At 45.4% G+C, this 14,274-nt stretch overlaps 1 protein-coding gene across 1 annotated transcript in view; it reads left to right on the top strand.

Moving 5' to 3' along the window:
- Positions 1-14,274, top strand: part of Col22a1 (collagen type XXII alpha 1 chain) — a 233,247-nt gene that overhangs the window by 146,236 nt on the left and 72,737 nt on the right. The window contains exons 41-44 of the mRNA XM_037197519.1: positions 7,431-7,466; positions 9,071-9,124; positions 10,676-10,720; positions 13,984-14,031. Coding sequence (XP_037053414.1) covers positions 7,431-7,466; positions 9,071-9,124; positions 10,676-10,720; positions 13,984-14,031 — 183 coding nt within the window. The remainder of the gene's footprint in view (positions 1-7,430; positions 7,467-9,070; positions 9,125-10,675; positions 10,721-13,983; positions 14,032-14,274) is intronic.

Here is a 14,274-nt window from a genome sequence, read left to right as displayed (position 1 = left end):
CATAGGCTTTGCTACCCACTGGAAGGGAGCCAGGGGCTGGTATGTTGATCCTGCTAGGTTGACCCATCAACAGTGAGGCTATGCAGTTGTTTGAGCTTTTAACTTTCTGTTTCCAGAATTCACAAACAAAATTCTCCTTTCATCTTCAAGTTGTCTCTGATCTTCCTTTGGTAAGATTTAAGAGCTAAAATCATGAGCTCTTTCAGGCTTTGGTGAGATCAAAGTGCTCATGGGGTTGATACCAGGAGCTTTGTAAGGACAAGGCTCTCACTGACAGCCACATAATCCGAGACTCTTTCCTATTCCAATCATCAGTTTCCCTGTGGACCAAGTGCCAGCAATTCCAGCAACACCATCAGGGGAACTGGGAGAATGTGGCCTGATGCTATTGGAGATGATGTCTAGCACCCTACTTTTGCTTCTGTGGTGTCATTGAATTCCTCTTCTGTACTTCTGAGCCTTCAAAACCTGAAATGTCCAAAAGATAGCTATAGGATGCCTGGACCAGTCAAGATGCTTAAAGTGCACATGGACTGAGGCATCATTACAGCCCTCCAATGGCTTGATAGCTTAAGAGAGTGGCAGGAAGCCCAGAGCTAACTGATTTCAGGCAAGGAAGCATTCTAAAGCATGTACCCCAGACCAAAGCATAAGTGTGCTTTGTGCATTTCTCTAGTTTCTATGGGATAATGTAAAAATCATAGAGCTGGCAGCCAATGAAGTGTGAGAATTAGAATAGTGTTATCTAACATCCACTGCCTCTGGCTGGCAGTTTGAACAGAGGCCTCAGGTCAGGTCTTCCTCCTTTGTTCTCATTTAATCCTTCCAACAGCCGACCAAACCATCTCTGCTTGCCTGTGAGGAAGCAGACATGAAGATGGGAATCCACTCCCCTGAAGGCACATCGAGGACATGGGAAACTGGCCTTGAACACTCAGCACCCTGAAAGCAGATGCCAAAGTGGCTCTTCTAGCAGGACGACAGGGGGGCTGTGTCCATTTCACATGTCCAATCTTCAGGTCTCCTTATGCCTTTTTATGTCCATTATTGTTCCTGGACTGGACTTATGTGGCCAACCAAATGCTCTCTCTGTTTATGTATCTTATCTATCTGATTTGGTCTATGTTGTTTAGTTGTAGAAAGAGAGAGTTGGGTTAGCTATTTTCTTTTAGATAAGATTACAGTTGACTATCCAGGCTTCTCTGGTCACTGTAGGGGATAAGTGGGTGCTGGTCAGTAGTGAACCAGGGCCATCTTCACAACAGCCTTGCCCCTCCACCCCCGCCATGGTGGCATGCAGGAAAGGGACAGGGCTGGATTCTTTGAAGCCCTCTCACAGCTCTGTAGGTCCTGTGGACAGCAAAGGAGGTTACAGAAGGTGTGATCATCTGCCTTCCTCCAGACTCCTGGGCTTCAGCACTGCTTTCTGTGTAGCCAGATTTCAAAAGGAAGCCTTAGGGAAAAGTCAAGAACCTTCTTCTGTGGGGAAGGGATGATTTAAAAAAAGATGTTTCTGCCATAAATTCAGGCGTTCTCCCTTATAAATGGAACAGACATCTGTTGTCACCAATGCTTCCTAGGGCACAGTTAAGTAGACCAGGCTCTGGGCATGTCTTCTCTGTTGTACTTTTAGTCTGTGAGGTGACCATGGTTACAGTCTCACTCTAAGGATGAGAAAAATGATGTGCTAGACACCTGGCCCTGCCACTACTCATGAGAGGCATGGGATCCCCTTGAAACAAGTTGCTCTTTCCTCTGGATGGAGGCAGTGTCCTCAGCCTCTGCTGTTTTGCTGGTCTGGGGTACCTGCTTGCTTCATGACATGCTGGGACCTTAGCTCTCCAGGCTAGTTCTGGTTGTACACACTAATGTCATCACAAGACAGTGCTCTTGGTCCTGATGAGAAAGACCTTGGCCTCCTGTTGTCACTGCTTCTTCCATAGCCCCCACGCTTGCCACGGACCCGCCTGGAACTCCTTGCTTCAACATCCAGCTGGCTCTGTCTTCATTTTATCTCCCTCTGCTCCTGAGTGGCCACTGGTCTCTCTTACTCCAGGCCTCTGCATCTCTCTTCTGTTCCCTGTACTCTTCCCAGAATGCAAGCCTACAGTTGTCTTTCTGAACCCTAGACCTGAATCACTTCTCGCCTGTTTGGAGACATCCAGTCCTCTCCAGACTTCAGTTTCCTTTGAAACTGCCTCTAGTTCTCTTCTGTGCAGAAAGTCTTGACAAACTTTCTTTGACTGGTGCCCTCTCTACATAAGGATACTCCAACCAATGAAGGGCGATGTGTGTGTAATAAAGTCCCCTAAGACTATTTTGTTTAGTGATGCCATAGCCATCTTAGTTCCTATAAGGACAATGATGAAATTGCCTAACACTGCATTGTTGGAGCATACCTCTGTCTTTAAGCTGCATACACACCACAGGCATACAGATATATATCACACAGGCACACATGCGCAAATACTAATACACTTGGTAATGCATACACATTGCTACACTGGTGCTTGTTGACAGGTGTGGCTAATGGAAACTGACAAGATGGAGTCCCAAGGGTCTAGCATGTGGCGCACACCTTTATCTCTGCTGTTGCACTGCACTTCGTTCCATCTTCACAAATTTGATCAGCTCTCTTCCTCTTGCCATAGACATGAGGAAGTAAAGCAGCAAGTTTTTATTCTCCAGAACTTTTGTTCCTATATGCCTATGATGTGTCTTATATGCTGAGGGCAGAGGGCATTGACTCACAGAACCAGGAACAGCAAAGGAATGAAGTAAGCCATCCTGTGACACCTCATCAGGACTCAGTACATCAGGGTTAAGAGATACTAAGACCCAATGAGATCTACCCCAGAAAAGCTGGGGACTCTACTCAGAGGGAATACAGGTGAGGAAAGCTTAAGAGCAAGGAGCTTTGCAGAGAAGAGATACATGGTGTCTGTCCTTGCAGAGGAGATGCCGTGCAAGAAAAGAGTGCCAGGCTTTGCACAGAAGAGAACTAATCCCCTCCTGTCTGTCTGTCTGTCTGTCTCTTTTTCTCTCTGTTATAATGATACAGAATGCTAGATATACCAACAGTAGGCAGAACAGTATAATGATCCCCCCAATGCCACTCCATGCAGCCATGTGGCTATTGTGCTAGCTAGTTTTTATGTCAACTTGACATAAATTAATGTTATTTTTGAAGAAGGAACCTCATTTGAGAAAATGCCCCTCCCCCCCACTAGATCAGCCCACGGACAAGCCTGTGGTACATTTTCTTGATTGATGATTGATGTAGGAGGGCCCAGCTCACTGTGGGTGCTGCCACCCCATGGCTGGTGGTCCTGGATACTATAAGAAAGCAGGCTGAGCAAATTGTGAGGGGCAAGCCAGTAAGCAGCACTCTTTCATGGCCTCTGCATCAGCTCCTGCCTCTATGTTTTTCTGTCTTGAGTTCCTTTCATGATTTCCCTCATTGATGGACTGTTGCCTTGAATTGGAATTGTGAGCTGAAACACCCCTCCCCGTACTGCGTTTGGTTATGGTATTTTTTTTTATCACAGCAACATAAACCTTAAAACAGCCATCTACCAGGATCTCTCAGTTAGTGATCCCTATTTTCCTTTTATCATCCTCTTGATCCTCCTATTTTGAATCATGCCCAGGTATACATACTTTTATCCCCTGCTTATTTTTAGACTGTATGGATGACAAATAAGAACTTTTAAAATGTTAGCGACAACTTCATCATCACACATGGAAAGCACAGTGCCAAATATGCTGCCTCCGCCGCTCACCCCTTGATTGTCTGACCAGTACCCTGGTCAGCTGCTTTCTGTCTCTGAATCAAGAGCCAAGTGAACAAACAGCAATTGCTCAATCTTCAAAAGGAGATCTCTGGCTAATTTGTAGACCCTCCCTTTTCATTTTGTTACGTGTTTATAGAGGAAATAGGGCTTATTCTTATTTTGGTCCATGGGGTTGCTTTTGGTTTGCTAATAGGATTGGCTAATATGATGGTTTAGCAGGAGCCGCCACCCCTGTGGTTCTCATTAGTCAGTATCCAGGTCCAGAGGCTTGATCAGACTCAGGTTTGATGTTTTTGGCAAGACTTCACAGATGGCCTGTTGCACATCAGGAGACACTGAGGATGTCTGGTGGGTTTCTTTCTGTGATGTTCACACCCTTTGATGTCCAAAGCCCCATCAATTAACACATCAAGGACTGAAAAATTGGTGCTATGGTAGTTCTATCAGTTGATTCGTCAGGGTCTGTTTTTATTAGCTGGGCTGTTTCTTTGTAGAGGAAAGCTCCCTCCTCTACAACTGGTCTACACAGCTTCTATACTTAGTGTGAATTGGAATGCTGGGTCTTCCTCATTGAATACTTTCACTAGATGTTTCTATAAAGAATACTCATTAGACTTGTTTGAATATTTTTAAAGAATGCTTGAACTCAAGGATTTAAGTGCATTTGGTGTTTTAATATATCTGAACTGTTTTAGTGTATTCCCAAAAGAGCATACTCTTACAGCAACTACCCACTGCCTCCAGGTAGGCTTCAGCTCCCTCATGTTTCACATCTTCCTCAGACAGCATCATCATCTCAGGACCAACTGTTGAGAGATGTGCTCTCCTGGGACCATTTCACATTCAAACCATAGCATACAAAGAGATGCTTAGACATCAGAACTAGGAAGGAAATGACTCTTCCACGACACCTAAAACATTTTAATTGATTTTTTAAAAATTTAATACATCTATACAAGGTATTTTGCTCATATTCATCCCCTACTCCTCCCCCTTACTCCTGCCATATACATCTCTAAGCCAATCTCAAATCCATGTCCTCTTTTTAAACATAATTTTTCATAGTCTACTGATTCCATTTGTGTAACCCATATACTCAGGTATGGGACTCTCCATTGGAGTGTGGGTGATCTCCCATGAACCACACCCTTGAAGAATACTGACTTTCCTTCTCTCAGAAGCCACCAACTGTCCATAGTTCTTCAGCTGGGGGTCGGGGAGCTCATGGCCTTCTACTCCCTCCATGTTGGCGTGTTCACTGGGTTGATCTTATGGGCAGCCACGGTTGCTGTGAGTTCATGAGCACAGTAGTCCTGTCCTATCCAGAAGACACTGTTTTGCTCTGGTCTTCCCTGACCTCTGGCTCTTACTGTCTTTCTGTCTCTTCTTCTGTGATGGCCCATGAGTCTTGGGCAGAGGGACATGGCATAGGTGTCCCATTAGTGGCTGAGCATTTCCACTTTATTCTTTGCACTTTTCTTAGTTGTGGATTTCCATATTAACTTTCATCCGATGCACAAAAAAAAAAACAAAAACAAAAACAAAAACAAAAAACCTCTAAAAGTATACAGAATAGCCATGGGCATGCTTTTTATGATACAGACATCAGGTGGCTTTTCAACTCCATTTTCTTTTATTTTTAATAACACGAGGAAAAGTGACCATCTAGCTTTGTATTACAATAAAAAAAACTCAGATAAAAGATTTTTTTTTAAGTCAGACAGCTAATATTTGATAAAGCTAAGATTTGAAATGAACATCTTTGACTGCAAAATCCATCCATCAAAGTAGCATAAGAAAGTAATTTGGAACCTGGCTTCATGAGCAAGTTAAATGTTTTAAAGTTGGAACTTTAATCTGAAAACAAAGAGTGACACTAAAAATGAAATGGTGACATTCCTCATGCCAGGGACAAGCTGCCCTCATTGCAGTTCTTTCAGTAATATATTACAACCCCATTGGAAACTACCTGGGGTGAACAAAATTCAGATTCACAATGTGTTATGATAGAGGAATCAGTAGCCTCTGAGCCAATGCAGCAGGGGTGACTTCTGAGCCTGTTTGTTTGACTTCAGCCAAGTTACTAACTGCATTTCAACTTCAGGTTCTTTTTCTATGCCAAAGGGATGATGAGGGTATCCAGTGTGCAGGCATCCTGCTGGAGCTAAAGTGAAGCTTGTGCCTCCCCCAACCCGTGTGTGTGTGTGTGTGTGTGTGTGTGTGTGTGTGTGTGTAGCATCTGGTGCTTCTCCTGTCATGGAGAACAAAAATGGAAGGTCCCCTTCTTCACACAGCTCTGTATGCATTTAACTTGTCTTTCTTGTGTGTGGATAAGGATTCAGTCATTACTGAGTGCTGTAAAAGTTTGAGAGATGGATAATAAGAACTTATCAATGGCTAAGTGATGCTGTTCACATCCCATCAGCTTTTATTAGCTGGAATACCTCTGACTAGAAAATTGCTTGCTCACTGATGATCATATCCCAGTCAACAGTGCACACAGAGAGTGGAAATGCTTGTGTCTATAGGGATCATTTGCTGATGATCTACTCACTAGCAGAGTGTGGTGTTATGGTAGAGACCTTGTCATACAAGCTTGTGATACTTCCTCCAGAAAAAAGAAAAAAATGACATAAATGTTTGTGAGTTTTTGTTATGATCCACTAAATGTTCAAATTGTTGTTTTGTTTTTGTTTGTTTGTGTGTGTGTTTCAAACATCTTAATCTAAAGAGCCCTTGTCCTCATTTTCTGCCCCTACAAAGCTCCTAACATTACAGCCCCAACAGATCTACTGCCCTCAGGGCTCTGCTTCTCCCGTGTCTCTAGATATCTGCTTCCCTTATGCTCCACTATGCACTTGAAAGGATGCTGATCTGCTGTCTGGCCGCCCAGGGTCATAAACAATAGGAGATCTGGCTACTTCATCACAGTGCAGGGACATATGCCTCTTTGGGAAAGCCCTTCTCCCTCTTGGGAATACTTACCATGTTCTCCTGGGAGTTGCTACATACAGCAAGATGCAGGACCTCTTGAGCTGAGGACAGAGGCCTAACTAACTCCACTGTGCAAGGCCTTCCCAAATGTGACAGGGTGAGTCCGGACATAAAGGCCTGTCAGCCTTCCATATGGAAACATCAATCTGGTAGCAGAGGCTCAGGGTGCAGGTTGATCTGGTCGTGGGAAACTGAGAGCTGCTCATTGATAAAAATCTAGCCTAAGCAGGAAGAACCAGTGCCTCTCCAAGGGTGTGAAATATGGGAAACCCTGGGCACACTATAAGGTATAAGGAAGTGGTAGATCAGGACTGAGGAAGCATGTGGGAATAACAGTGGGTGGTAGTTGTTTAAGAAAGGACAGAGGAAACCTGGCCTAGCAATAAACTTTACAGAACAGAGCTTGGTGGTACATGTCTCTAGTCCCAGAACTTGGGAAGTGGAGGCAAAAGGATCAGGAGTTAAAGGTTATCCTTGACTACATAGTGTTGAGGCCACCCTGGGCTACATGAAGCCCTAGGTTTTTTTTGTTTTGTTGTTGTTTTTTGTTTTGTTTTGTTTTGTTTTAAGATATCATAGCATGTTGAAATGTTGAAATGAGCATTCCTATTTTGTTTGCTAATCTGTTTGTTCTTTTCTTAGGGCCCTTCAGGACGACCAGGAGACAAAGGACCCCCGGTATAGTATGCTTTAGGTGGAGGACTGTCAACCCAATTCTAAATTAGAGGCAATCAAAAGTTATTAGAAATTCTTTGCACTAGACAGACTCTCCAAAATATGTGCATAGGCTTATGGGACATATGGGGAGGGAGGTAGAGGTGAACTCATTTAATCCAGCACAACTGTTTCATAGTTGGGCACATTGAGACTGGCTTCATTGCTTAGCATCTCCACTACAGAAGTGGAGCTTCAGGTTAGGGAATTCAGTCAAATGGCTAGAAGAACTGTTTTTGAATTCTGGCTTAACAGCCACAGAGCCAAGAACACGTCTCTTGATTTGTAGTATGGAGGCAGCAATACCTATGAGCCATTATAGAAATCCGTTGGGCCCATTTTTATGCTAATGCAACACAAGAGCTCCCAGGGTGCATTGTTCTCAGGAAGAGCCACCATTGTTGGTGGCCATTTTCAAGCATTCACTAAATGTTTGCTGCTGTGTCTTCCGCTTTTAAGTCACCTCATGAGCAGAAGAGCTACATGTCAACAGCTGGGCTGATGCCTAGCCTTTTGCTCTGTGCACATTTTTTAAAGTAATGTTCATTCATGATTTCTGATTAAGGAGGGCAAGGGAGTCTTGTACCCATTTTGCTGGATGAGGAAACAGAGGCTCAGAACAATTGAGGTTCATGACCATGAGATTTCAAAGTAAATTATGCTGAGTAAAGCTGAGGAAGGTGGGATTCTGGATGAAGGGTAGGTTTGAGGAGAGGTCTGTGGATTCCAGAGGAGGCAGGTTAACTCCTGCAGAGCAGGTGGCTTGAGGTCAGCCAATGACCTGAGAAGGGCTGATTTCCACCTATAAATGTAATGAGATCTGTTGCCTGTGCCACTTTCTGATGCCACCCAGAAAATGTTAACATAATGAGAGTGATCTTATAGAAAGCAACCAGGGTCATCAGGAGCCAAGCATTTTGTTGGGCTTTGTGCAAGGAAACTTTTGTAACCAAGTAGAAGCTCAAGGGGCTGGCTGTCGTCAAGGTGCATGGGAGGTGTGTTCTAAGGTGGGTGCTGGTTCTCCACAGGAGCTGTGTCATCCACACTAGCAAAGGGGACAATGCATGGGGCTCATGTTAGGTTCCCAGAGAGCGTTTCCCTGAGCATTGTATCGGTGCACAGAGCACAGATGTCCACAGAGCAGGTCCTGCTCAGTGGGGTATGAGGAGGGTACTTTTGACACATGCATTATTGTGGGATTTCTGTCCATGCTGCTGTGGTAATAAACCCTGATGGAAGCACCTTAAGGAAGAGAGGACTGACTTTAGCTCTGTTCAAGGTGCAGTCTGTTGTAGCAGGGAAGTCAAAGCAGAAGGAGCAGACAGCAGCTGCTCACATCTCATCCACAGTCAGGGGACACTCATCACTTAGTATAATTGTGATAATCCCCACAGGCATGTCCAGAGGCCCATCTCTAGGGTGATTTTAGATTCTGTTAGGTTGACAGTTCACACCAATGATGGTTCCCCATTAGTCGATCATTTGTATAGCCGTAGCCAACTATTGTCAGACAAAGGTGAGCCCTGTATTCCCACAGTTGGATCCTGTCTTTTCTTCTTTTTCATCAGGGATCTCGAGGTTTACCTGGACTCCCCGGCCCCCAGGGACCAGCTGGCCAGGATGTAAGTAAAGAGAAAAGCCACCGGCTTAGAGAGTGTGTAGAGTCACCCCTGTGAGCTCATCTACCATCTCCTGGCCTCCCTTGTCCACATGGCCAGCACCAAATCCTTGCTCAGTCAGGGATTTCTGTGAAGCCCAGGGTATTTATTTATGTATTTTTGATTTTCTGTCTGTTGTGGCTTTTTGCATTATTCAGATTTTCTTTCTTAAGCATTTTTGTCATGTTTTCAAAACCCTGAATACTCCTGGGTCTCCAATCACTGTCTCTTCTTTCTTGCTCATCTGTCTTGATGAAATGAGTGAGGTCTGATTCTTCCATGCACTTCTTCCTGGCCCTGTTTTGGCCCCCTCTCCTCAGGGAATTACAGAGGCTCAGATGAGGCCCCTTGGGACAAAACCCTTTTATGATGATGACAGCAGTCACCTTTTGTCTTCCTCTCTTGGCCTTCAATCAGATAGCTCTGAACTCCTGAGTCTTCAGTGTCTGTAGGTCCCGGATACTCAGTAGCATGCTAAGCATCAGAGGCATTCAGATTATACTCACTGGCAAAATGAATCAGTGGCTGCAAGGAGGTTTTAGAGGCACAAGATGCATGGCTTCAATAAGCAGCAGTATTCACTGCCTATCTGCCTTCCCTTGCTTCTGCTTCCTTAGTCCCCATTTAGTCCCCATCAGACAGGGACCATACAGCCTCTTCCCTTCCTTGGGTTCTGCTCCTGAAAAGAAATCCCCTCTTGTAGTCAGAAATTTTCTGTGTCCTGCCCAGCCTCGTGGTAGTCCAGACAAATCTCTCACCCACAGTCCTGCAGCCACTTACAAAATAATAATTTAGAGGCTTAATATTCATTTGTAAATTACATGGCCTATGGCTCAGGCTTCTTACTAGGTAACTCTTATAACTAAACGCAGCCCATTTCTGTTAATCTATATGTCGCCACATGTTCTGTGGCTTTACCTGTGTGCCATTACATGCTGCTCCCTGGATGGTGGGATGGTGTCTCTTCTCTTCTGCCCTTCTTCTTTCTGTCTATCCGCTTGTATTTTCTGCCTGCCTCTAAGCTGCCTTGCCATAGGCCAATACAGCTTCATTTGTCAACCGATCAGAGAAACACATGCATAGCATACAAAAAGACATCCCACAGCCCCCCTCTAGTTCTTGTTCCCCAACATTTTTATTTAGCTCCTCCCCTATCATTCTTGCATTCTTATAGCCAGTCATCAATGAAAACATTTTCTTCTCAAAGCTACTCGTACCCTTCATATTTGGAATAAAAGATTAAGTCAGGTTTGTATGTGATTGTGTTTGCACGGGCACATTGTGCACAAGGTGGTTTTAGTTTGGGGTTCTGGAAGGGACTTTTAGGAAGGTTTACTTTGCCCTATACACTTGCTACTGTCACTTGGAAGGTCAGCTGGGCCCATCTTAGAGTTGGGGGAATTCCTCCCCAGCCAAGTCACAGTTAGCAGAGACAGAGGTGGTTGGAGGGGCGTGTAGGATAGATAGGAATGACCTCATCACCACAGTCATGGCTTTCTTTCTTTTCTCTCTTAGGGTGCACCAGGAAATCCAGGAGAAAGAGGGCCTCCTGGAAAACCAGTATGTCACCTTCCGGGTCTGGATGAATGCTGACTGTCAGGCAGGGTGCCAGCAAGAAATAAAGCACAACTGAGGCAGTTCAAGAGGCTTTAACCAGGGGACACACTGGGCAGAGGGAAGTGATTCTGGGTGCAGTGCGACCAGGGATAAGCCATAGTGGGGAGCCATGTCGTCGCTCTGCAGAGCTTGGTCTCTGGCTAGAATGTGGGATAAGGGCTGTGGATTCAAAGCCACTGCCAGAAAGCCTGGCCCGAGGCAGGTGGATATCTTCTTACCTTCCAAGCCCCTGGCAATGCCTCCTTTTGGTTCAGTTCAGCCAGGGGCTAGCGAACAGGCCAGTCCTGAGATGTAGTGAAACAAGACAGAAGACAGAGTGTGGAACTAGGGTAGAAACTTGCCCATTTCCTGTTTTTTGCCTAGGTTGCCTATTGGCACTGTTTAGACAGCCAGGATCAGTTGTTTTGTTTCACATGAGAATGGGAGACTCTCTAAGAGCTTGAGGAGATATTGACAGGCCCTTTGCTTGAGAACAGGCAAATTAGAGGTCCAGCATGTGTCTCTGAGATACAGTACCGTCATCTTCTGGGGCACCCCCTGAATTGGCAATGACAAAGAAGTCCCATAGTTTTAGCCAGGTGACCAGGTCATTCGTCGACCCTCCATCCAGGGAAGGACTCATGAGCCTGATCATGCCTGGGGGGGTGGAAGAGGCAGCTTCTGGAGGAGGTAGACCATTAGAAGATGCTAACCAGGGTCTAAGAGAAAGTGGCCATCAGACAAGTATCTCAGACCTCAAGACTCACCCCACAGTCTGCTGTTGGAATAAAGTTGCTCACCAGAATGAAGAAGCTTCATCCCATGTTGGGTCTGAAGGGTTGCTTGTCCTCTTTGCAAGCGTGACCTGGTTTCAGACAAGTGCCCAAGGTACAGAGAATGTTGTGGACCCATACAACCCCCCTTATCTTGTTAGAGCTGGTGGCCACAGCAGAGAGCAAAAGTGGGGTCTTGTTCTGTTTCTGGGGCCACGACACTTTTCACTGACAACATCTAAAGGGATGAGTACGAGTCACATTGGGAACTGTGGAAATACCTCTTTTCCTCCATGGACGCAGCTAGATAGCAGCCAGATACGTTGTTTGCATGCTGTGTCATCATCAAAGGGCAAGGCCATCGTGAAGCAGGTGAAAGAGAGAGTCTCAGGCCAGAGGCGTTGAAAGTTTAAATCCCATCTGCCACATGCTAGTCCTTGATGCCACCCTGCAAAGATAAACTGGCAGAGTACAGCAGACAATGTAGGCAGTTGTGTCTCCCAGATGGTCACCATAGAACAGAGAGCTCCATCTTTATCCGACTGTCCAGATCCTGCATGGAAATGTACAGTGAGAGGCCTATAGAGCTGTCTCGCCTGCAGGCAAGGCCTGACCTCTGCACCTCCATGTCAGTCACTGGCAGTAGGACTTCTCCAGAAGTTCTAACCAATGTTCCCAGCAGCAGAGGCTGGCCAGGAGTAAGTAGACTCTAGGTGGGTATAGATCGTGTCTTCTCTGTCCTAACACGTCCCACCATGTGTTACCTAAGGCCATTGAACCTAACCTCCGGCATGTGATCAACTTCTGCAAGGCATCCATGACACCCTGCTGTGCATCTTGTGTCCTGTGACGTAAGGTTACCACTTCCATACAAAGCCCAAATGACTTTCTTCAGACTTCTGAGGGTGATAGGAAAGTGATATGAGTGAGACCCCAGAGAAGTCATCAAGAAGCCTTGCTGCTGACTGTATTTACCCCTTGTTCTCTGTCTCACTGTGAATAATGCCCAACATAGTCAAAGGGCTCATGCCAGGTATTAAAGGAGCACAAATGACAGTGTAATGACCTCACAGACAGTACAGTGCCAGCTGTCTAAGAATGTCTCACTGTGAGCTATATGAGACTCCTTCCCCCGCCCCGAAAACTCATGACATTCTCAGGGAAACATATAAGACCTCAAACTAAAACTTTCCCCTTTTGAGTTAAAAGGTTAATAAATTGCTCTTAGAAGGTCAGATTTTTTTCCAGAGTGTCTCACTCTGACAACTGGGGGCAAGGGAGTGTCTCACTCTGATGTGTCTTTAGCAAATGCATGCTAAATAGGTTCTGCTTGCCAGGCTAGTGACTCTACCCCCCCTCTCTCCCAAATCTGGGAATTCTAGACCCAATGTCTCTCAGAAACCTTACAGTTGCCCAGAGAGTTGATTGAATTGTTGAACTTCTCAGCACAGGAAACAACCTCAACCCCCTGTAGATGCTGCAGTGGTTAATTCTGTGAAACAGTCAGATGGCTTGTCAGTTAGTTGCAGGATGAGACAAAGCCGCTGATCTAGGGAAAAAATGGAAATTTCTAGAAAAATTGTCTAGGCCTTCCGCTCCTCAAGAGTCACTGCTATCGATGATGGTGGCCCAAGCATCCCATGATGTGGGATGGAGTCATGCCTGTCTCTGGGAAGATGATCCTGTGTGCCTCTTCCTACTGCACAATCTGCATCTTCCCATTGCACAATCTGTAACTTGCAGCAGAGAGTTCCAATCCCTAGTGAATACTTATGGGTCCTTGTTCCCTAGAAGGATTGTCTTCCTTTCCATGTACTCCATGTTCCTTGTGCCCAGTGCATTCTGAGCTCTCCTCCTGTCCTGTGCCACAGGTTGGCTATGGTTATCACAGGGCATGTTCCAATTTGGTGGGTTTGTGAGTCTGGTGGCTGCAGCATCTTGCACACATACCTTCAGACATGTCTCAGATTCCCTTTACAGAACCAGAGACTTTCATCCCAGAATAAAGGATGGCATTTAAAATGCTCTTTTACCGAGCAGAAGACACTGGTTTACATTCATACTAGGCCATTAATGATTAACAGCAACAGCTATGGGCCATCTGGGAGATTCGTGACAGGTGAATTGTAGGCAGTCCATCCCTTTGCTTTCCATACTGTCTATGTGACCTGTCATGCTTTGATGAGGGGAGGGAGGGAGAACAGAAGGGAACCTGAGGAGATTGGGGACAAGAAGACCTGAAGTCCTTCAGAGATGTCCACAGCTAGGCAGCCTGAGTCTCCTTTGGTGATTCCCAGGCTTGGGACTTTGATAGACCTGTTTGCATCCAATGACTCCTCAAATCGGTTGTGAGTTACAGCTTATGCTCTTGAAGGCCATTCACTCTCTGAAGATGCAGGGACGATACTGCGTGTCTGCGTGTGTGTCTGCACTTACTTATTTTTGCTTTGACAGGGCCCTGCTTCACTGCTGTCTCCAGAGGACATAAATCTCTTAGTAAAGGTAAAAATGCATGTGTGTTGAAAATTGTGCTGGGCGAGTATAGACCTCAAAACCCTCTTCTCTTCCCCTCTGAACCAATATCCTGTAGTGTTAAGTACAGCCCCAGCAACATCTGTTATGAAACCGTTGTGTGACCAGTGTCTGCTAAATCTACACGATCCAATATGGCAGCAAGCATCCACATACATCAAAGATGTACTTATTTTTGTTTTATGTGTATGGGTATTTTGCTTGCATGTATTA

The sequence above is a fragment of the Peromyscus leucopus genome, chromosome 20 (genome assembly GCF_004664715.2).
Source record: "Peromyscus leucopus breed LL Stock chromosome 20, UCI_PerLeu_2.1, whole genome shotgun sequence".
NCBI classification, from domain to species: Eukaryota; Metazoa; Chordata; class Mammalia; order Rodentia; family Cricetidae; genus Peromyscus; species Peromyscus leucopus.
The sequence above is the reverse complement of the archived record's forward strand: the minus strand, read 5'-3'. Positions and strand labels throughout refer to the sequence as shown.